The sequence below is a fragment of the Bombus terrestris genome, chromosome 6, assembly GCF_910591885.1.
Source record: "Bombus terrestris chromosome 6, iyBomTerr1.2, whole genome shotgun sequence".
Classification (NCBI taxonomy): Eukaryota; Metazoa; Arthropoda; class Insecta; order Hymenoptera; family Apidae; genus Bombus; species Bombus terrestris.
The window spans coordinates 2,800,484-2,825,148 of NC_063274.1; the positions used below are offsets into that span (position 1 = coordinate 2,800,484).

General features: G+C 36.7%; 1 protein-coding gene across 8 annotated transcripts in view; it reads right to left on the reverse strand.

Annotated features, from left to right (window-relative positions):
* LOC100645195 (protein NDRG3) overlaps nucleotides 1-24,665 on the reverse strand; it is a 34,100-nt gene that overhangs the window by 4,679 nt on the left and 4,756 nt on the right. Inside the window, exons 2-9 of one of the 8 annotated variants that reach the window (XR_001098778.3) lie at nucleotides 23,453-23,871; nucleotides 19,556-19,609; nucleotides 7,652-7,851; nucleotides 6,979-7,099; nucleotides 4,309-4,597; nucleotides 3,339-3,608; nucleotides 2,844-2,928; nucleotides 376-496 (exon numbers count right to left, since the gene is read on the reverse strand). Coding sequence is in view for 7 of the 8 variants with exons in the window: in XM_003395877.4 (XP_003395925.1) it covers nucleotides 452-496; nucleotides 2,844-2,928; nucleotides 3,339-3,608; nucleotides 4,309-4,597; nucleotides 6,979-7,099; nucleotides 7,652-7,851; nucleotides 19,556-19,609; nucleotides 23,453-23,667 (1,279 nt within the window). In the remaining variant the exon portion in view is untranslated. Of the gene's footprint in view, nucleotides 1-375; nucleotides 497-2,843; nucleotides 2,929-3,338; nucleotides 3,609-4,308; nucleotides 4,598-6,978; nucleotides 7,100-7,651; nucleotides 7,852-15,921; nucleotides 15,947-19,555; nucleotides 19,610-23,282; nucleotides 23,302-23,452; nucleotides 23,872-24,665 lie in introns of those variants that run through there. The other 7 variants (XM_003395877.4, XM_048406545.1, XM_048406544.1 and 4 more) reach the window with 7 other exon arrangements.

Genomic DNA, 24,665 nt, shown 5'->3' on the forward strand with positions numbered 1-24,665 from the left:
ATTTCAAAACAATTGTAAAAGTGTTTATCGATATTCTATAGTTTCATCGTGCAAAAGCTCAATCGACGGTTTATTTCATTCGCAAAAACAAACAGCGAGAGGGACGACGATTCTAAGATGTATCTACAAGATGTATCGAAATTCACGAGAAATGCACGAGAGTTTAGTAAGTCCGAAGACATAAACCCACGACATCTGCAGCCCAAAAAGAGTTAGCATTGTTTAACAGAATAAACAGTAGTTAGTTGCCTTTTGATAATCCTTCATAGACAGAGAAGACAGAAACAGAGAGAATATACCCGAGGTTGTCCATGATATTGTTAGTACATCATCGTCGGTTAATACCTCCCGATAAAAGTTTGAATTCCGACTTACTTAACACATAGACGTGGCCTAACTGACCAACTGCGCGCTTGACTCCTTGCGGCCTTCAATTCCTAATTACAATTACCTTCGGGTGTTGTCGGCGTCATGGGCTTCCGCGGGGATCTCACCACTAAAAGGCATAAAAAAACAAATTCTCTTTAAAACATTCAAAAAAAAAAACGGAACAGATGATAACGTAGCGTAGCCATAGCGAACATTATCATAATTGTTTTTATTCTCTTTGAAAAAAATCATTCTTGGGTGCGATGCATCGCTAGGCCGATTGTCGTGTACTGATACATTTAAATAATAAAAATTAAGCACCGATTAGATCGCGACCAACGTCCATGTTCATCATCCTCTTTCGTGCAGTCAGAGAAATTGTTATTCGAATGACATGGACGCGAGTCGCAAAGAAACGCTTTGGCTATTTACATTGCAAAGTAAGTGTCAAATTCGCTTCTTCTTAAAAAAGAAATTATCAAATAAATCGTTTGATCGGAAATTCTAATGCTACTTCATAACAGTTTACGAGCCATTCGAACAGTAAAAGCGTAAATTCTTGCCGATATTTATTAAAGTACTTTCAGAACAATATACGTTGTATATCTTCTGTCTAAACTACTTGAACGATAGCGTGATTCTTAGCACTGGCAGAAATTCAGAAGCAAAACAAAATAGCCAAAAAGCCGACACTACTTTACTGACTACTTCAGTTGAGCACTAGGTATTAGTATATACGTACCACTCGATCGATCCGAGACGCGTGGGAAATAAAGGCGCAAGTCGGTGAACATGTATTTTTTTTCTTATTTGCCTTCGATAATCATTTTTTTTTTTTTCTTTTCTTAAGCTCTCAAATAAATGACAAATGGTGGTGAGACTAAAGTGATGAATTCAACGTAATCCTTTTTCAAACCTCTTTTTATTTATCAAGTCGAGCCAGTGGCTTTCCAACGAAGGAAAGTACATGATCGAAGACGTTGTTAAATCTCGATGTAGCAAGGATGCTGGTGAGATCGTTAGACAGAAAGAGAGAGAGAGAGAGAGAGAGAGAGATCAAAATGGTTTATTCGATGCGATGGTTTAAATAAAAAGCAATTTGAGAATTATTTTTTGAAGAGATTTAAAACGTTTCACGTAATGGATCCTTAATGCATCAAGGATTAACAACATCTTGGCATCGCGCCATTCGTACAACATGAAAACTCTATTCGTATAACAGAGACGATCGTAACAACAACAATTAATTAACGATAATCATCACGATAGGAACAATTAATTAATTTAATTAGAACAACTCGGGCGTACTTGGCTAATATTCGCAGATACCTACCATGTAAAATAAGTAATAAATTCATTGTCTTTGTTTTAAGCGAATCGATAGTGTAAAAAGGAGTTGGATAATAATTAGAAGGAATAGGCGAGGCGTAGTATCATCGGCGAAGTACTGTATTCACGCGATAAATACACCTTATTTCTTTCTGTTCTGTTGCATATTAACTGGGCGATAGTAGTGGTAAAGCGTTGTGTTATGTGATAAGTGCTATCGTGTTTCTGTGATCAAGAAGCCAAAAAGAATAATAAACTTCAATTACTCGCGTAATTAGCGTTAATCGTTTAAAGGGGTGATAACATATTTTGTATTCGCTTATTATGCGTTTTCAATGAAGCGATAAAAATATTTACGATATTGGCGAACGTCAAGTTACTTCGAATATGATTGCACGATAGATAACGTCTACGTCAGAAAGAGAAAAGTCTGCGATAAAATCGTTTCTATTTAAAGGTGAGGGAACAGAAACAACGTTGCTCGCTACAGCTAAATGCAGCTTAAACCGACTTCCGCACCAGTCTAGCGAGTTCCAAGGCAAAGTGGTCGAGGATGACTTCATTTACAAGCGTTACTTCGTTATTGGATCGCATACTACCGGAGTCGGGAACGTCGCGATGAGAGATTATCCGTTCGGTCATAAAACGTTTCTTTCGTTTTTGTATATAACTCGTTAGTTGTGTTGGCTTTGATTCGGGTATACGTGTATATAGGCCAAAAATACCGATACTCGTCAAATTGTAGCAATCGATTGAACGAACTTAAGCCTACGAATATTCACGATTTACGACACTTGCGTTCTCATTTCCGCGTATCGTTGCGCAACAGAGCACGCGAACGTCTTCGTGAAATCATTAACGCTAATTCATTGTTTGGAATGTTAAACAACTAATAATGTTGTCTCTTATTTACGTGGCGTAAAGGTTGTAAAGAACGAGCATTAACTCGAATTTTACTACCAGTTTTATTTTAACATATCAATCAATGGGAACTAGTATCAGTTTTATCAGGCGGTCGCGTGCTCTTTTGCGGAATAGCATGGCGCGAGCGAAATTCGTTTATACCGATGAAGATCGATGAGAATAACCATTTGACAATTTGATAATTAACGTCTAAAGCGTGGTTCGTCAGGGCGCTCACTTACCATATCCTTCGCCCTGCAGAAACAGTCGGAAGGCCTCGCTTACTTTGCCCGGTTGTTCCTCCAGTACCATTCCGCAATCAGAAATCTGTCAATTGGACAAATTAAATTAGTTGATATTATCTAGTTAACGATATAGCTAATCTCTTTCACTGTTACATCTAACGTTGCAACAGTATTCACAGTGGCAAAGGAACAATGATAATCCATGTAAAAGGATATTAATGTTCTTTGTAAAAATATTTTCCATTTGAATTTCCATTAACGATAGTAGGTATGCGAAATAGCATAATAGTAAAAAAGATATTATATTTGTGTACATTTGAATTATTTTGCTAAAAATAATTCGCAATTAAAAGCTCACTGAGAAAACGTTATCAGGCGAATTTTAAGTCAAGTTCACGAAATTCTTGGTGAAAACTCTCTCCACGGAATTAAACTCCAAATGTGTACAATCTTTTAGCACAGAGGGTGATTAATATTGCAAGTGTCTCTTACCTTCATCCAAGAGCTGTTCATCGGATCTAATCGTCCATTTAACGTTACGGTGTCGTCGACGTGTGGGCTCAAAGCACCGGTGATATTCATCACAGGTACACCGAGCGTGAGACCTTCCTTCTTACGCGTCGGGTCTAATTCCCTCGTGATGTTCAGATCTGTACGACGAACATAGCTGTCGATTAATAGCGCTAGATTCGTTGGATTTACACGACGCTCAAAATAGTTCTTGTACACTTGGACGAGGTCGTGGTTTCTTTCCTCCGTACCCTGAAACAAATTGTATACGTGGTACTTGCTGAATCTCTGACAATTTTTTTCTTCGTTGTGTCGAATGTTTACACCATAAACATGATCTACTTCTATTATTTTCTTCTTTTTTTTTTACGGTGCCTACATATGTGATAACTCCGTTAAGGAGCTACGTGTTGCATAATAAGAGCGACGGAATTGTCGTTGAAGCACTAATCCAATTTCCTACGTTGCTTGGAAACACTCGATAGAATAAGCCTTCGGCATACTCGATTCCGTCAATAATTTATCGATCTACGTTTCCGTGTGAACGTTGCTTAAACTAACTTGCCTTGATGAAACTTTGTGGGTCATCCAGGCTATTGCCTATTCTCTTATATACGCGTATCGTGCCATTTCGTGCTAGAAATTTATTGCTAAGACCTTCTCGTTTAATTGATCTGTTTGCCGATATTAGAAAGAAAGATGTATAATGAATAATATTGGAAAACATGTAATTATACGTTCTGAACACAATATTAAATTCAACATCAATTTCGTTATAGTTTATTATCTAATATTTTATTGGACTTTATGGAAGTTTTATTATCAGAATTACAAAAGAAAAAAATAAACAGTACCGTCGAAGGATTTGAAAAATAATAGTCTACCTCTCTCGTTGAAAGAATGTGTAGTTTCTCTAGTTAATGTGTTTAGATATGTAAATGCATGCTCTTACCCTGCCAAAGTGATGCCACATCAGATAGTCCAATACACCCTGGGTCATGCCCTGTGACCTCAAATGACGAACGTTCAGCTTCTGGTAGCCCCATTCGATCCAACCTGCCTGCGTCGACACGCAGTTTATCAAGCACAGAGCATTAACCTTCTCCGGATGAGCAAGTGCGAATCTCGCTAGTATGTTGGCCCCGGCGCCGACTCCAAAACCGATTACGGATTTCAGGCCAAAATAGCCCAGTACGAAGAGCAACTGTTCAGCCAGTTCATCCATGGACGGATAGACGTAACTGTAATACGAAAATAAGATTTAGCGTCTTATTTTTCTTTTATGTTTCGAAATAACAAATTTATCTTTGTAAAAATTTGTCTGTTGGATGTACAGTAAGAAATATTAGGTTTGGATTTGATACAAGAAGGACATTTTACGGGAGTTGCGTTATGTGTCAATGTTTGACACATGCGGTAAGGAAACTAAATTATATGGTGAATTCTCAATTTGAATTGGAATTGATGGTACGTGCAAAGCAATTTTCCATTTGACCTTAGGTGGTTATCGTGTGCCAATATTTATCACTGCATCCTACGTATGAAACGGGATTTATGTTTTCCGTAATACGGTGCATCAGAGGCAAACGTGGGATGCTATTAGTTTCATATCAACAATATAAATTATGTTGATTACATTTAGGTTGTAATTAATTTGCTGATGTATTTATATTTGCAAATACTTTCATGCAAGTACACACTAGTAGGAATATGTAAAATACTTCTAAAAATATGATTAATTGCCATTATGAAATCGTTATTGTAAGTAGCCTAAGGCACGTGGAAAATAATATACGAGATGTTTACATGGACTTTAAGGTGCGAATTTTAAATCACGATCTTGATTCTTCTGACTAAATTACAAAAATCCAATACAATCTCTCGAGTATCACCAAGTCGATCGATCGGAAACAAAATATTCGACTAGATATACTCGGCATCAAATTTTACGGATTTGGCACGCGAATGGAAATAGTTCGTATTTGCTGGTTGCATGAAAATCTGCATTGCAGTCCAAATTACTCTGTAACACTCTGTTTAGCTACGTATACGTCCGCCGAGGTGAACCTCGATTGTTTGAGGTCAGGTTAATCGGACGTCGTAGGTAGATAGTGTCAATCTTCCAATTCCACAGTGTAAACGATTCTCAGCGATTGTGTCACGCGGTTTGCGGAATTTTCTTCTTCTTACCATCAATCGTAAAACATCGAATCGTATATGATACAAAGTATTTCGACATTTATCATAAAAAAACTTTCGTGTATCATGTGTGTTATATAAAACATTTTAAAATTAAAACATTATGAAGGCAAGAGACACAATAGCTGGTGGGGAAAATCAGCAATATACTAGGACAGTTCATCATCAGAAATCGTACTATATGGGTGAAATACTTCACACCCAATAAGATTCCACCATCGCCGTGTTCATAACATCACAATTTACTTTTATACAACAAGTGCAAATATAGTGCTAGATTAGTCTAACACACGATCTATTAAACCTTCTCCACCTTGAGCGTTAAGTCATTCGAGGTACGCGATATCGACCGATCGGTTTGACCTGACCGGTCGCTGTTTAGTCGATAATTCGCAACAGAAATTTTATTAACACTGTGATGAGATTATGCTGATTATACGTATTGATCAAATTTGAAACCAATCTGAAACCAATCTTTCATCAGCTATCGTACATATATCGAAACATTGCTATCGAAACTCTATATAGCATTTAATGTATTTTATTGTTTCAAATAAAAACGATCTTATCGCGTAACTTCGTTCTCATTAAACGACAAGAGCTAGTTCAATGATTGATGATGACAGAGATCTTCGAATAAATTCCTGACCTAACATTTCCTGATTTCATGAGAAATTGAATAACGAAACGACGAACTGCGCAACAGCCGGATAAGATCGAATCCATAGAAATGCAAACGGCGATAGAGGGAAAAGCGCAAGAAAGAATTTGCCGCGCAGGCATGAGGCAAAGGAGAGAAAATCGCTCTTAAGACATGAAGGAATTACCCGCGGTACATGTTAAAGTAGGAACATAGTCGGGGCTTCGACTAATTAGAATGTTAATTAGGTCATTGATTTGCACTAATTGAATTCACTGTCGTCAAGTGACGCGCGCGTATCATCCTCTTCAACGATATTTAAATATTCATACGTATAATACGTGCACATATGGTAAACATTGGGAAATCAGCTGTCTCTATTTTTGCTTTTTCGTTTTGTTTCGTCACTGTCAGCTGTGCTGCGCGTTAATTAGCAAACTCGTTACTGCACGTCAAGGGAATCGGTGTTCGAACCTGATTGATAATTGGAAGTGGTCGTTTATCGACGTTAGGTGTGGCTGCTAGTAATTACTCGTTTGTTGGATCATGTTCGAAATGGAAAAAGAAATTGGTCCTTTGTATAAATTGTTCATCGACTATTTAGTACAAAAACCTAAAGGTTTGCAGCGGTTCCAACATTAAAAAGTTGTATTTATTGGAAGAAAAAAAAAAGATATAAGTTTCACGTTCAAAAGAATAAAAGTTTGTCAGTATGAATATTTAACCGTGAATTTCTAACGCGTTTCGAGAAGCGAATAAACTTTCTGTAGAAAATGTACTTACTCCTCAGGCAGCGTGGGTGCACCTTCTTCTTGACCCGGTGCATTCACATGATAAACACAGAAGTTTTCGAGTAAAACTCTCATGTCGATGTAATTAAAGAACGCCTGGAAGCTCGATATATCTGAAAATAACGATCCATGTGTTTCTTTAATATCTTCTGTAATCAAAAATCTTATCCATCCGTATCAAATTCACTTAAAATCATCTATTTTTCTTCTCTCGAGCGATGTAGAAAAATTTCCGGTCAGATTTTTCACTTTATTTTCCAACAACGACATTTCGAAGAATTTTAATTAATATTACCACACTCGCATGCACAGTACATATTAATTAGAATACAGCTGTTGCTTTTAAAATACAAAGTCAAAAATCTATTTGGGAATATTCCGTAATTTTTCTTTAAATTAATCTTTGCTATGCCCAGATGAACTCTCATTAATACTATTATAGCTAAGATTTTACACTGCTATATCTTTTTTCTTTTTAGAAATCAATAAAGTCGAACAAATACAATTAAATGTTTCGTTACTATACGATATTAGATGAAAAATAGAAAAATTATTGTTCTAAGTGGTTAGGAATAATATTAGGATGGTATTAGAACAAAATTCACATGGGCTGAAATTTGATCTATGATAGCCTCTAAAAACAATTAGAAACATTGATTACTCACAGTTAAGGCCTAAGTCGTGATAAGTAAGAATGGCAGGTTTTGCTCGGTTCCCTTGCACAGCCACCAGCAAACTCCCTTTGTCAGTTTCAACCCTTTCCTCTCGCACAGAACTGTCGTCTCTCGATAGGCATCTTAGCGGAGGAAATTGAAGTTGAATATTTTTCAGTTCAATGTCGTCCATACTATCTGAAGGCATCGTGCTGCGCATGAAAAGAAGTCTCTTAATCCCTTGACTATTTTGCCACAACTAAATCAATCGAGACATTCTTGGCACACGTGCAAACAAAGCACCAAGTATTCAAAGTTTGTTGAGTCAGACGGAATTTATACTTCGTTGGTGTTTCTTGAGTTAAGTAGGTAGTAGAAACATTGTCTTTATCATTGGTAAAATACTGAAACGTGCTTAGTACTCTGTTATCATTCACTTACAAAGGTATCATTCTTATTTGTGACGTACGTTGCGTTATTCTAATTATCTAAATGTAGTTGCTAGTCTCTCGGCAATAATTGAAAGTGCAATCGTTGGCTCTCTGTTTTTAAGTATCGTAATAAAAATATCTAAAAACATAAATTCTCTTCTACTAGCTTCTTCTTTATGAAAGAAGAAAGAAGATATCTCTATCTTCATGCAGCTCTTGGGGAAAAATTGTCGTATTTTAATAACAGCGGGTGTGTTAAGCATTAAATTAAATGCGCGAACAAGGACGTTTAATAAGGAGGAAATAATCGATAGCCTAGAAAATTCAGTGCTGACTTAACCGAGGATCGATAGAAAATTGCATAGTGGAAAATTTATATTGAATCGATACGCATTTTTTCTCACGTATTTTTTATGCTTATCTGATATCTATATTTGCACACTTTATTTTTAATTTTCTCGAACGCGAAATTACATGCTCGTAATGCAAGTAAAAGACGCTCCTGTTAATGTTACATTTTAATCGCTAGATTAATTAGAATATTATTAGGTTAAACGAAGATAGAAGGAATTATATTCAAATGAGGTACGAGAGTGCTAACCCTGAAACTATTGAATATGCAAAAGTTTACAGTGAAATGAAAAGAATCAGCCAGGTGAAAGAAGCTATTCCTTCTTGTTTATTCTCTTTTCATTCGCACTACAGACAAAGTATCATCAAATATTCGCTACGTCAACGCCAGAATATAAAATGTGCCAAGTTGATACTTTCAGCGGATTTGAATGGCTAGTCCTATAGGTTTTTGTCCCTTTCAAAGCGACGTATAAATATTTCGTGAATAAACGTTTGTTTTCCTCTGTTCTTGTGTTTCGGTAGAAATGTTACTTTTATTTGTTATAATTTCCCTTTGTTTAGCCATATTATTAAGAAATTGTAAATATTCTAATAATCACAATTATAACAAAATAAAAATATAGTTTAAGCGAAATAAATATTATTGTTCTTTGTCATGTAGTATTATTGCTCTGTAATTAATATTTTATCCCTTTTCATTAATTAATACGTAATATGTAACTCAATACATAGTTCATTAGACAAAAGTATCAGAGCATAGTTAGTCAATGATTTATGATCGCTAACGGAGCAGTAATCGCTACATAATTGCTTTCTAATAACTCTTCGCCATACTGTAATTCACAGAAACGATTTGCGCGATAGTTCAACAATTAATATTCATTTGACCCATGAATATGTATATGAATTCGTACAAGTGCGATCGTGTGATATGCATTCGCGCTTAATTAATTAAGTAATTAACCCGAATGTAGCAGAAACAAACCACCCTTCCCATATGCCAAAATTCAGGGCAGGATGTGCAATTTGCGTTACGAATACATGCTCTTTCATCGATATAAACTTTGATCAGTTCACCAATATACATCTCACTTATCAATACCAACGAAACGATAAACCATTATCTGAATACGAATTTCAAAATATCGAATTTTCTTATCACAATTACAAGTACCTTCTTATGGAATATTATAAATGTACGGTGTACAATGGCTTACGAGAGTATTTCAATAAAAAAACTTTTCTAAATACATATATATATATTATGTGTATCATATAAAAGATTTTGTATGACGTACGGCGCGATACGATTTTCATCCTATTGATAAAATTTGAAATAAATCTGAAAATGTACGTAGAAGTTACAAGGTGATTATAACAAACACACACTTCATAGAGGAGACAAGATTTGATATCAGAGAAACTGAAAGCTTTGATAAAGGTCGTTTTTCCTACGAATCCCAGAATTATAATAATCGTACATTTATCTATTATACCGCCGCCCTTAGTTAGAATATTCTATCATTTCGAAACATCCGTGGAAACTGATGTTTTATTCTTCATTCAATTGGAAACATTTTGCCATTATTTCATAACAGTCTATCGTATAATTATTTTACATAAGCAAGCTAGATAATTTCCATTAACGCAACAATTAATTAAATGCTTGAGGCAAGACATCGTAATGTAAGAAATACTTGAAATCGTTTGTAATTCATACTTTCAAATAGCATTTACATAAACTAGGTTATACAGTGTTAATGAAATTCCAAAAAGTTTTCATATAGCGCATCTGATATGTTCATAAAGATTGTCTATGACGAGTATTCAAATGTTTTCTTGAATTACTATATTTTTCTACAGCTGAATCGCTGATAGCACTTGTTATGCCCACGATGTCGCTAGATGTGCGTGATAAAGGGAGTAATCGGACGCGCGCCTACGGAAGGTATGGGTGATTTGCATAAAACTCGTGGAAACGCTTAATATAAACGCGTACACGCAAAGCCACGTACTTTATTAAAGAAGTCGGTGGTGTAGTGAGCTTTTTATGGTATCGATCCTGAGGACCACGCCCTATCGAGCATGGCGTTGCTGGCCGGATCGTGTGTTACTGAAGATGGCCCGTGTCCCCGAGACCGTGCATACCACACGCTTGCATTCTATGCGGTAATCTTGTGATTCGTGTGCGCAATTTCCCTTTGACGCCTGCAGTTCTATTCAGCTGTAGACACATTAAAGAGGAAACACGTAGCACCGCGTTCTTCTTCGTTAAAGCTTCCGTAATGTTCAAAAGTGCATTTCACTCTCCAGCGAAATGGCCGTTTAAGGTTCGTTTAACTACGCGTTTATTATGTGATCCAGTAAATCAGAGCACTGATTTTCCTCTTTTACGTCTTGACATGTGTATTTATGGCTTTAACGATGATTCTATCATCTTTCGCTTTATTTTCACGACTTATAAAACGTAGCAACTTAGGGGCAATATATTAGAATAAAATAGGATTATTCGTGTCAGCATGACGTTTAAATAGAAATAGGTAATTCGTCTTGTAATTTGCTAAATTCGATTACGAACAATCTTCGAGCTACATCTCTTCTTCTTCGATATCTTTTCTTGTTGAATCTAAGGTACACAATATTTTCCCAATTCTCTTATTATTCTACTAAAAATAGTGTCTTATACTGTAGAAGTTACACTATTTTGTGAAAAGATCAAGGTTGAATTTTAAAATATCGAATCTTAGTTCTTAGAGTTCCAAGAAATTCTAAAGTGCTTCTTGCAATAAAATCAATGGCACGTTTTATACGACCGTCCTTTCGCAGTATCGTGTAAGGCGTTTCCTGATTTAAATCGCTAGGAAAAACAAATGATACTCGTGGTGATTAATTTGATCATGTTAACCGTTTAAAGAGCACTTGGGCGATGCAACCCGCGCTCTTTCTCTATCTAATACTCGAAGAATTTACTTTGACCTGTATTCCTGAGGATTTACGGGGCGACCCAATTTAGTTTACCGGGGAAATGTCAGGATCTCAGGCTGACCTGTTCCCTACATGCTGATGCTTCTGCAAGTTCGTGCGAGATAAAGGAACGACACCCCCTTCTTGCAGAAATATCAGTGAAAATACCATCCACTGACCTCATAAAGAAGTTACTTTCTTCGTTGGATTCCCGGGGCTGATCCTGCCCTTTTGTTAAACGTTTCTTTTCCTAGCTTTATCATTTAGGAAGACAGCGTTGCGTAAATTGCTTTTCCAGTAATACCATTCTCCTGTTTCTCTTTTTTCATACTGTTTCTTATGTATATATATATATGTAAATGAAAATACTGCTTCTATTTTCTGGTATACAAACTTTAAAAACGACCTCGTTAGTCAATGTGAATTAATTTCTGCTATAATTTTAATACTCTTTCTGTCACATTCCATATTCCGTTTATTCATGTGGCGCTTGAATGGAGCCGTGATCTCGCAAAAAGAAGAAGATATGGAACGAGATTCTCCCTTTCAAAACGTTGGCACCCGCTGCGAAAATATATCTGCAGAAATTATTTCATTAAATTTATAGCCGAGATTTATAGACACAGCTGGATGGCGGCAGTTTGATTTTACTTGAAAATCAATACGTTATCCTGCGGACATCGCCATACATGTACAAATGTACTCTCAAAGTAATCGTTTAGAGATTGAGTCGTTAAAATGTTTTCAAGTATTCGTTAAAAGTGGAACAACATTGGCAGTTTTTTAATATTAACAAATGAAAGTTATTTGAAATCGGTAGTACTCGTATTTACGGCAGAATAGTAATCAGAATAGTAGAATATGTTTGAAGGTAATTTTTAGGAAAACTGTTGGTTCGCTATAATTCTTCTAGCACCGTAGAGAGCCATTTGGATATGAGAGTTCATTATAAATGGAGCCACATATCTATCTAATCTATCTTATCTAATCTAATTTTCTATTATGAACCATTATATTATTGGCTTTATTGTTAAAAGAAAATTCTAGCCTCGAGCGTGTTAAATATCGAACGACATCAATAAAAAGTTCTTCAAAGTAATTTCTCACGCCAAGGAATTTGATGATAAATAGATAAAGTCTCGGTTAGATATACAGCACCCCCTTGTTTACACTGATAGAGCATTGCTTGCGAACGATAGTAACCCAACTTTATTCACTTTATTACTATGATCATATTTCTCTGGTAACGTACACCATAATGTTATTACGCGAACAGGTGTTGAAACGAACGTTTAAGATTCAGCAGGAAAAAAACATACAAGAGGAAAAACGAGGTTCACGAGAGAAATGTATGTAAAATACTGTAATTTATATGCGAATATCAATATTATTTTTCAATATTTTAGAATTTCTATGTGTATTTTTCGACACAAGCGAAGATGATTAAATTCGTTCAGGAAATATTCATTGCAATATATATTCTATACGAATATTTACTTTATCGAATGCTAGATTCTTATTAGCATACCTATCCAATAATGATAACTGAAAATAAATAGTTTCACCAAAGCTTTTCCATTTACTTTTTTACATTTTAAGACTCGGCTATAATAAAAGTCATTTTCGTTGAAAATACGTTCCATAATTGCAAACGAGAATCCTAATAAGGAAGAAACCTACTAAAGGAAGAGGAAGAAAATTATTACCATCGATCATCGTCCATGAGGCGAACGAAATTTTAAAGATGTCGAGTGCTTCATCTTATCTTAATTAAGAGTTTTCTAATTACTCAAGACTACAATAAAAGACGATTGCCATATTTTTGCGACGAAATACGATGTAATCTAAAAATACGACGAGACATCCAATAACAGGATAATATAACTTGAAGTATACTTCTTGTGTAGATTTAACAGCCTTCTTTTTATGCCTCGATGAATTTAACTTTATCTCACATAAACGCGATTTTATGTAGGTTAGAGGTTGTAGGTTGTTACTGGATTAAGAGTTTAATGCATTTTAATGACTTTTATAGGCGCAAAAACGCGCAGGATGCATATAAAATTGCAAGGATATGTAAAATATTCAAGATATAGTATATTTGTAAAAAATATTTTCTAGATAGAATTACTTAGGCTTCAGTTTTTAAATTAAGTTAGAATTCCATTTCCCTCCGTTTCTTTCTATCACTGCTTTCTTAAAAGAAGTATTAATTATTTTAAAAAGATATTATACGTTTCACGGCGAACTGCACTTGCCTTATATTTGATATTTCCTTTAGAATAACAACATGATTTTAACAATATCGCTGTTTTTGAAAATTCATTCGTTGAGATAACTGGTTCTTCTGCTTCTAAGTAGCGCTTCGAATTATCGTTTCCAACCTATTACGTTAATATAATGATCTCATTAATTCTCCAGCTGTTCTAGTTTCCGGTTAAAGATTAAACGGTACTTGTAGTGGTTCGAATATATCGTTTGAGTTCACTTCATTGAATTTCAAAGCACAGCAAATCTGTCTGCGTGTGGTTTCCCGCATCGCTAGCACGTCGCACTATCATTTCCGGTGCAAGTTAAATCCGGTTGTGTTCCTGTCCCAAGTTGTCGATGAAGATAGTAACCATAAAAGTATGTTGTCAACGTATTTTTGCGTTTTCCTTTTTGATTAACTTTTATAATTATGTAAAAAACCACTGATTCGCAAACATTCGCCAAGTCAGGATTACGATTATCACGAAGCAAGTTGAAATACAAATATTCTGGCTTTGCATTTCACAAGGTATTCGAACAAAACTCATCGATTCCTTCATCTACCTTTCCGCGACAGCTGCTTAGTTTTAAAGTTCCAGTGCTCGAAGAAATGGGAATTGATTATTCCAGGATGCGGGCGAAGATGCTGGAATATCGGTTATGCAAATTCTAGACGTCGGTTTGCCTTCCAGGATCCCTCTTTATTTAAAGAAGCTTCGTAGATGCATCGACGATTGGATAATACGGACGAAAATGGATTTCTAAAACCGTAACGTTGAAAATCTGCTAGGCAGACGCCTGATAAGATTTTCACGCGAATCGGACGTTCTACCGGTTTTTTTTTTCAACTCCGAAATTGCTTCGCGTTACGTATACGAAAAGAAAAAGTATTCGGTGGAAGGTGTTCGCGGGAATTGCGAAAAACTCCCGAATAGACACAATATCGCTGAAAAGCAGGATTTAATCAGCGGCTGCCTTCAATGACTTAGCGGGCAAAAAAACGGCAGAACTTTCGAGGTATTCGCATAGAAAGATCAGAGAGCTTTAAGCCGAGCTTCAAATCCGCTTCAAACTCGTTGCAAATTAATCGCGGATACCGTGGCCAGTTTCCTAGTTTTGCCAGAGTTAATTCGAAATTTAAAGTTGATTTAAATTTTAGGTCAAATAAACGTCGACGCATGCTCGAAACTGGAGCGGTTAAAACAGATAACAAATTCACTGAAACAGTATCTTTTATTAGGGTTCGTGTATCACATTCTGTGAAATTTACAGTGTGAATGATATTAATAAACCTCGTTAGTCGTCAGATATATTATATCGTAGAAATAATAATATATTATATTTATATATTAAATAATATACCAGGAATCTAACGCAAGCTATAAAAGTCTGTATTAAAACAGACCAGGCACATTATTCCATCGATCATGGCATAAATTTGTAATATCGTTAGTTCACGAAGATATTGCAAGGATGTACTATTGACAATCAGTTTAAGAGCTAGACATTTTTAGATTTTTTATTTTCAGGACAGTCGTATCTCGTTGTAACGCGTGCTAATGAAATCTCAAAATAATGTATTTTTTTTAAGTTTTCTATAGCAAATGTTCGAACATTTTCGCGAGTCGCTATACATATATTAAAAAATCATTGCAGTTCCATTATCAATTGGATAATCTTCCTCGCGAGTAGACATAAATTTATGAAAGCACACCGAAGCACGAAATAAAATTGCTGCGGTTAGAAGTAGAAACAAGTCGTATACGGTTTACGGTACCTGTCGAGATTCGTAACGCTTACCGAAGAAGAGAAAATGGTGGATTCGTAAGAAACCATCCGATCGATAAAAAGCAAGCTAACCACCACGAAGGAACACTCGATATCCCTGTCATTCGATATCTCGTTTGTATCCTTTTTACCGATCGATTAACCGAGCTGCACATGACATTTTTTCGTCAGCCAGTGCTCTGTCGCAGAGAGACGCGTGTAAGACGAGGCTGTCGGGAACAGATTGATTTACGTCTTTCCTTTCTGGAGTCAGGCTTTCTTTCGAAAACCAGGTGATCTCGAACGACTGCTCGCTAAATCTATGCTGAATGCAGAGCACGATTCGCTAAAGCCGTTTCACTCAGAGAAAAATAAAGTGTAATCGCTTCTACAGATAAAAATTGATCGAATGCTGAACGTCGAGAAAAATGCATCTCAAAATGTAATATAAAGAGAAAAATGAAATACGGACTATGCATACCATGCATTAACTTCAATCTCACAACAATTCGTTACCTTTCGTTCGCCTCCGATCCTCGAAGAGTCGTTGTAGGGTCTGTTCTAATTTTCAACTATTTCGTGACCTCTTCTCTGGTTTCATGCGCACTCGCTAATTACGCAACGTAGGTACCTCTCTCTGTTATTGAAATTTGTCTGCCTCTAAAGGACACTATGATGTTGCACGAGAATTGAATAACGTGGGATTTTCCGTTTTCGTTAATTAGTTGCTACAATGATCGGGATTATAACGCAATGGCAGCGTATAAGATATTTCAGTACAGTTGTTAATTAGTAATTAGAGAATCACGAATCTACCTTCACTTTTTTACCATATTCTCGTTACAGACACTGTTTATAGAAATGTATACTAATATACCTTTATTATGGATTATTACGATATAATTAAGGTTACGATCGGTATCCTGGTTACGTTGCAATCCAGTTGCTTTATGAAGTAATTTCATATTCGTGTTGATATTTCTTTCATTTTAATAACGAAACACGTGACAGAACAAAACACGAACCAATAGTCTAGAAGAGTACGTCTCGCGGAAACCACAATTTCATACGATGGTGTAGAGTTTCCGATTTTCTAATGCTTCGATCACGTTACCAATGATATATCTTTAAAAGAGACACAGATGGTTTCATTGTTTTTATCGAGTGGGAAGTTGAGCTAAGTCCCGAGGATCGTACAATTCAGGTGAATACGGCGTGTTGCCAAGTGGCACAAAAACGAATTTTCAGCGAAAGTAGAACAAAATGACGTATGAGTTCACAGAGTCGTGTCACAAGGAACTCTTACATTTTAATGTCCTGCTAACACCATTTATCATCACGCGTGTCTTATATCGCAGGAGTAAGTGTCAACGAAGGATATGTGCGTATCTATAGATTACTACGTTACGATATCCTAAAAGGCCATATTTTTCTTTTGAATCGAAAATGAAATACTGCGATGCAAAAGAGAAGTTAGAAAAATATATAAAGCAAAGAAGATGAAGTTTGACGTCGACGAACTGACACCGACGATTTTCCAAATATTTTTCAAATATTATCTCTAAATTGCATATCTCGAGTTTCGAAATGAAACAAAGTCGACTTTCTTCCTTTCAATTCTTCTCAATTTAAGATAAAATGCTTCGAAGAGTCAAAAAGAGGCAAAGGATAAAAGATTAAACTTGATGCGAAAAAACTGCATTCGTCGAATGTCGGGACTGTCCAAATATTTTTCAAATATTATCTCTAAATTGCATATCTCGAGTTTCAAAACGAGACACAGTCGACTTTCTTCCTTTTCAATTTAAGATAAAATGTTTCGAAGAGTCAAAAAGAGTCAAAGGATAGAAGATTAAACTTGATGTGAAAAAACTGCATTCCTCGAATGTCGGGACTGTCCAAATATTTTTCAAATATTATCTCTAAATTGCATATCTCGAGTTTCAAAACGAGACACAGTCGACTTTCTTCCTTTTCAATTTAAGATAAAATGTTTCGAAGAGTCAAAAAGAGTCAAAGGATAAAAGATTAAACTTGATGTGGAAGAATTGCATTGCCCAAAGGTCGAGACAGTTTTTCAAATATTTCCCAGGCATTGTCTATAAATTGTTTAATTCGAATTACGAGATGAAACCACAGATTCAACTTTTCTTGTCTAGAGTATTATTTTAAGCGATGTATGGTACTGTCAACTGCCACAGGCTTGTGACACAAATACTACGTTGATCGATATTGCCCATTGCTTTCCATGTAACGCGGAAACTTGGCTCCTATTTGCGAGTAAATATTTTTAAATTGCGCAACTTAACGTTTTCAAGGAGAAGTTGTTTCTTTCTCTAATGACCCGCAGTTAATCCTAATTTCACAGCTAACTCCTCCGCAACGGAGATCAATTAGGAAGAAGTTTATTGGTTGCAATTTGAAGTAGGGCGCCAGTCTGTCTGATTACCCAATTTCGGTACAACAGAGAAAAATAACCGGCAATTCGCGCCATTCCGAACTCTTCTATTACTTACTCGATCGTTCGATTTGATCGTTTCAATCAAAACAAGATGCACTCGAAACTTGTACACGATAATGCGCAATTGATCACGTATCCCCAATGTACGCTTCAAGAGCGAATCCATCTCAAAATTAAATTAATTACAACAGAACGTGTCGATACATGTATACAACAATAAATTGCGAAACGTGTTAGGATTGCGATATATTCGATAGCGTAATTCTTTGTCTCGTGGACACGTTCGAGTCAAGCGTCATTATGTACGAACAGATAGAAGCGTATGTCTCGTAGTTTAATTATATGAGAACAATACGACGTGTTGGCAGAATTAGAAATTTAATGTCGCGTCGTGCATCAAAGCGGCTGTTGCCGCTTGGCTCGTCGTGAACGGTGTACACAAACGAAGTACATTTGAGACAGTTATGTAACGCAGATTTCATTAAGATTGCCGTGTTAGAAACTGCATTTAAACTTCGCCCATATGCACTTTCTCTGTTAGATAGATCGGTTCCTTTATTTTGTTAAGTAATTCGAAAATATTGAACACAGGTGATTAAATGGCTAGCTGAGACTTCAATTTGCGCTTTATTGTTAACTCCAAGGCAGACGTCAAGCGTCAATTCGTAGCTGGCTCTTTGAATTAAAAAGAATACGGTTCGGCGCGCTTGAAAGTAGATAGTTTTGAAGAAACCTTGGAAGTTGAGATAATATTTGAGAACTGTAATTGTGTCCAAAATTTATATTTAAAAGGGAGACGTAATTACGTAAATCGCGAAACTTTCCAAGAACTTTCGTACTATTTCGACAAAGAGCGCAACGAAGAGAATCGCCAAAGTTCGTTCGAATAATCGGCTACAAGAATTCCAATTTACCGGTGGAAAATCGAGAAAATACACGCTTTCCGCGGTACCGGTGCTCCAGATACTTTTCAGGCTTCATCCCGCTGTGTAATCAAAAATATATTTTCCATGGTGAATAACGAAAACGATACACGGTCATTCAATAAAAGTCAGGAGAAATAGGTCGCACGCAATGCCTCGCCATTACAATTTCATTTTCTCCGAGCCCGAGTTAATGCATCGTATCGATTCGTTCTTGCGTTACAACTTCAGAGAATTGCGATAACTTCAATGGAAAAAAAAACAAGAAAGAGTGGGGGGGGGGGAGGAAAGGGAAAAAAGAGAAAAATGTTCGTGCAAATATGACACCGGTTCGAAATGATCGTTCTAGATTTTTATATGGAAAGACGTGTCTACGCTCGCGCCTCTGACATTATCAGCAATTTATCGAAAGCAAACCTTGACTTGTCTGTACATTTGAAAAGAAGGAGTAACGTTGCCACTCTTAACAACGTAACTGCCTATTACCGTGACGATCATTCGGCTTTACCGATATCGGGGTCAATGCCAATTCTCTCTCTAAGGGATTTGAAAATCCCTACGGGACAGCAGATGGATGTCAATGAATATTACGTGTACGTACAGGTCGCTTCGATCAGCTACAGCGAGTTTCACTCTTGTACAAAATCAACTGCAGTCTACGTACATATATGAACAGGGTAGATCTATAATACATATACGTATGCCACACATAGATACGTATACCACGCAACTACGTTCTACATTGTTTGTTTTCAACGAAACTTACCCCAAAAGAGCAGATTTCTCGGGTGTGGCTGCGGTCGGCATCCTGTTTCTTTCCCTAGAACAAAATAGCGGCGAATAATAACAACACCCGGCCCTAGCGGCTTACGGCCTCTACCCGGGTACCAACGACAAATATTAGCAGGCAATATAATTAAAACATTTCAAATACATTATTTTAAAAAACCGATGAACGATCATCTATACCCAAAAGTCTGAATCATTTGTCGTATCAGTATGAAACACGTTTTCCTAACCGCACCTCAAGCATACGCGATATTGTCGAGGTTCCAAGCATTATTTTCCGGTCAACGATCGATCGAAATACATCATAAATTAATGTCACGTAATTTTCGTTGACTTGAACCGCCCAACGGGGGAAATAGACTTGAAAAACGATAACAAAGCGAACCAGAACGATCGAACGCATCGCTGAAACAAAAAGAAGCTCGGGCTGTTCCCTGCAGAGGAAATCGAGGATCCGTGCGGTTAAGAGACGCGTCGTGCTGAATACGGTTGGTGTGTCGCCGTTCTCGGAGGATCGACCTCGCAGGAGGATCTCTCGAACCGAGAAGCCGGTTCCACAACGCACGCGCTGTCGTCGCGCGCCACGAAGCACACGCTAATGCAACTCGAGCGTTGCGAGGACAAAGGAACACACATCCGACTACGTGCATGCAAAAAAAGATTACTACTAACGATAATAACAATATAACACCGGTGATAACTTTACAGAAATTCATTTTCAGTCGTTATATAACGAAACACGCGATTACACGCTTGATATTCCCCTTTTTGAAAAAAATTTAATAATGGTAATTCTTTCATTTTGATTATATGTTGTAATATACATTTAAGATTGAAATAATTCTCTGTAACATTATTTCTTACGATCGATTTAGGATTTATTGAAAATGTTATATGCTACAGCGTAATGTGGTAATTAGAGTTTTAAAAACACAAGTAATATGACAGAGAAAAATTACACAGGTATATGCTCAAGAAAAAAACTTCACTGTCAGAACGTGTACAATTTGTTGCCGAAAGGAATCACTCTGATTTAAACGAATGTACGGAAATTCTCAGAGTGTTGTAACATAAATCAAGGCGTATAATAATAATGCATATATATATATGCTTTCATTGGTACATGAAATAGTCGGAAGATAAATAGCAGATAGATACCGGAAACGTAAATCAGAATAATAGCTTCCTATTACAAAGAGCACAGCTTTGTATTCTACTGAACGTATATATCACATTTTTCAAAATTTGTGATTTATATCATATACTTAATCTCAAACATCACATTTCCTGCCTTGCTCAATTCTCTACCATCGAATCAAAGTACGCATAACGCTATACGTTCCATAATATTTGATCTCGTCGTAGCAACATATAAAAATTCTGATTTAACTTCATTCATAAATATGAAACAGAATTTGTACTGGATTTATTGGAAACTTTTCTCCGCCGATATTACAAATGATATAGACTTATCAGTGGTCTGCACTGTAGACTATATAACCTAGATTAGACCATTATCCCTATATGTTCACATCTTATGAAACTGATATTGCTATGTATAATTCAAAAACGTCCCAATCTGAAAGGATCTTCTATCAAAATGAAATATTACCTTAGACCGTTTAGATAAAATTATACAAATTCTTCGATAAGATATTAAATTCTTCCCTCGATGTCTTTTCAGAGAAAGAGAAATATTAAAATTGCTTTCGCGTTGTGACATCGTTATCCTTAATTAAAATTCGGTACACAACAAACTTATCACCAATGTTGCGTTACGACATTCGCTCAGGTTAGCATAGATAAGGCGGCAAAGCAGCGAGCACAAACATAAGCGATAAAGAGGAAAGCAGAGGAAGTCGAAAAATTAGACAATGAATATAATACACGCGATACAAGTGCTAGGAAAGGAGTGACGTTCATGTCGCACGATGCGGCTTACCTCGTGGCCTGCTTTTGTACCCAGACCGATCAATAGTCGCACCACCAACTTCCGGTCCTAAAGTCCGTCCGTGCTTAAGGTTAAACCAGTCTTTGATTATTCTGATAACAGGGACACGCGTGTGCCTAATTCGATTCGTCGTTAGGCTGGAAGGAGTTCACATCGAGAAGCGGTCGCAAGATCGAAATCGTTGGAGCCACGTTGTCGTGGTCGTGCTATCGATTCTTAATTATTCTCAATTATGGAGCACTCGCAAATTTAGGACGTCGCCATCCAAGAAATTGTGATTGGAATTTGAAAAACAAGAACATCGCGGATGCAATTTCTCGTTTTTAAATGGAACGATTAAATCGGGTGTTCCTGAACATTTTTCGTTTATCGAATGTTGGAAAAATCCGAGATCGTTCGTGTTGTCCCGTGGTTTATTCGGTAGCAACGAAACCAGGGAAAACTTTTGTGAATATATTATGTGAGATACATCTAATTGAAATTTCATTAACATTCTAATAAAATATGTATTCTCAAACTCGTCTTTTTTAACAACATAATCATAATAGTCGTGTTTCATTACAGTGATAATACAATTTCGAAATACAATACACATAATATATTTATGAAAAATTCCTACGATATTGTTTAAACACAACACGTACTTCGAATACCGTTTTAAGCCACAGTACGAATTCAAGCTACAGAGTTCAACGTAGCAGGAGAAAGGTATTAACCCTGTTGCCGTCATCGAATTATTACGTCTCAACCTCACTCTTGTATCAATAAGGGAACAAATTTCTACCGTTTTAAAACCAATTTTATAGTAAAAAATTGTCACGAGAAATTGGACGTACCAACAACGTCTGTGTCGCATTATTCTTAAATTGAAAGAAAATAGGTTAAAACAAGATTAAGAGTCGAAAATGATTCAAAGAATGCTGCACGTTTAAAAGAGAAAAGAATCCATCTGCGCAAAATATAATCCCTGCATTTATTCCAACAACTACACGATATTTTCAGACAGATTACAAACTTCTTTATAGGTTCTATTTCCGAAGTTCGTTATTGCAAGCAGTTAGTAAGTCAGACGTATTAGTAGCAATAAAATTTAATAATCGAAAAGCCACCATCCCCGTAATTTTCGTCATATTTCTTCAAAGTACACAAAGTAAGTTTCTGTAATTTTAGTGACGACCGATTTAAAAAAGCAGCAGGAAACTGTAACGATCGATTCCTCGACGTCCCAGTCCACCACCGTGGCCAATAGCAAAAGCACTCTAACCGTACCGCCGACATTTTCGACCTCGAACCGATCATTCACGACCTCCTTAGCTTCTGCCCAGGTTACCTCGTCATTGATCGAGTTAGTCTTTCAATACGAAATCTCTCTTTGATACGAACAATGCTATCTCACTGAGAAAGTATTCGATAAGCTCTAAGGAGGTTCTTCTCTTTAATATAGAAATAATTTCAATTCAATTAATCGTAATTTGAATGTCTATGAAGTCGCTAACTTAAACCAGCGTATTATATATTCTAAATAATGCAAAATTATTAACAATGTATTAGGCATTCGATATCATACAATAAATATATACAAGTATCATAAATTTCATAAGAAGATAAACAATAATAGCATTCCATAAATTACTAAAAGGATCGGATGCACTGTATAACGATTCAATATTTGATAACTCTGTATCTAGGTTCTTACTTAAAAGTCAGCAAAACAGATCGTGCATCAAATCTGCTAGTAATCAGAATTACTTACAGAATTACTTCATCCGCGACTTGCGATGAGTAAATCTTGAGTAGAAAGGCCCGAGGTCGAGAAACAACGAAAAGACGAAGCGAAACAGCGTGTCCCGCGACCGTCACCCCTACCTGCCGACCGGTTTTTCCCCTGTATACGCAGACAATAACGTATATATAAGACATTACCTTGAGACGATCGAGACGCTCTCACGGCGGTCCACGATCAGCGGATCCTTTTTCCTTAGCTCGACCTTGGGCGAGGCGAAACTGAAAGCCTTCTTGACACTCTCGAGGACGCTCTGCCCGGTGGTCTGTGTTTGGTCGACGATCGTTGTACTTTTGTACACGTCTTCGCCCAGGTCGCCTAACGACCTGTACGAAGCGCCAATACCTGCCGGCATGGCGACGTTTCCGCTCGCTGTTGCTCGCCCACGATGATAAAACCCAACCCCGACTCGGACGACCTATTCGGACGTCTTCGACAAGGATGATCCTGTCCACCGTTGCGGTGGATCTACCTCTGACTTCGATGTTCTTCGCCGACACGCGTCCCACGTTGTTCTCCTCTCCGATTGCTGCTTGCTGCTGTTGCCGCGTTGATGATGCTGATACGCGTGCCCGAAGCCGAGATACGCCAATATCGTGCGTCAACAAGGCAAACGAACGGGCAAAGGGGCAAATAAAGAAAACCCAAGATAAAGAGGTTCCATGTGAACGCGCTCGGACTATCGATCGAGGCATTGGCAAACGATTCTCTGATGGAACGGCCATCGACTTCGTTTCAGTCGCAGGTGGTACGACGCCACGAATACGGAGACGTAATCCACTGACTTCTATACTTTTACCAGTTAGGATGTCGTATTGCGTAACCGTGGCGGTAAATGTTTTGATATTGGATCGCATTTGGTCACATCTTTTATTGGTTACAACGTTTCGTTGAAGCATACATTTCTTTCGCAACTGTAAATGTTTTATGGTTGAAACTTGGAAAATTTTGGAATTTTGGAATTTTGGAGTCATATAAACGAACTACCGTAAGTACGATAATGGAAGAAAAGTATCATTTGTGGAGCGAGTTATGGATAGTTCTATTTCATTTTTCTTTCTCATTTGATTAGTACAGAAAAGAATATTTAACGTTTAAAGTTTAACCAATTTATTTATTTTCCCCTAATTTCATTTTATTTAAACGGACGTTTAACGAATTTCCGTTTAAGATATCCACAGGCAAACCGTGTCGAAATATAGAATTATTCCAGTGTTTTCAGTATTGTAGATAACTTATCTATGACACGTTAATGATTATTACCATTGGAACGTTGAAATACTTTCACTCCAGCACAGAAGTTATGTTTAAAACTTTCAACTAATAGTCGTTATGTAATACATTATAATTAAA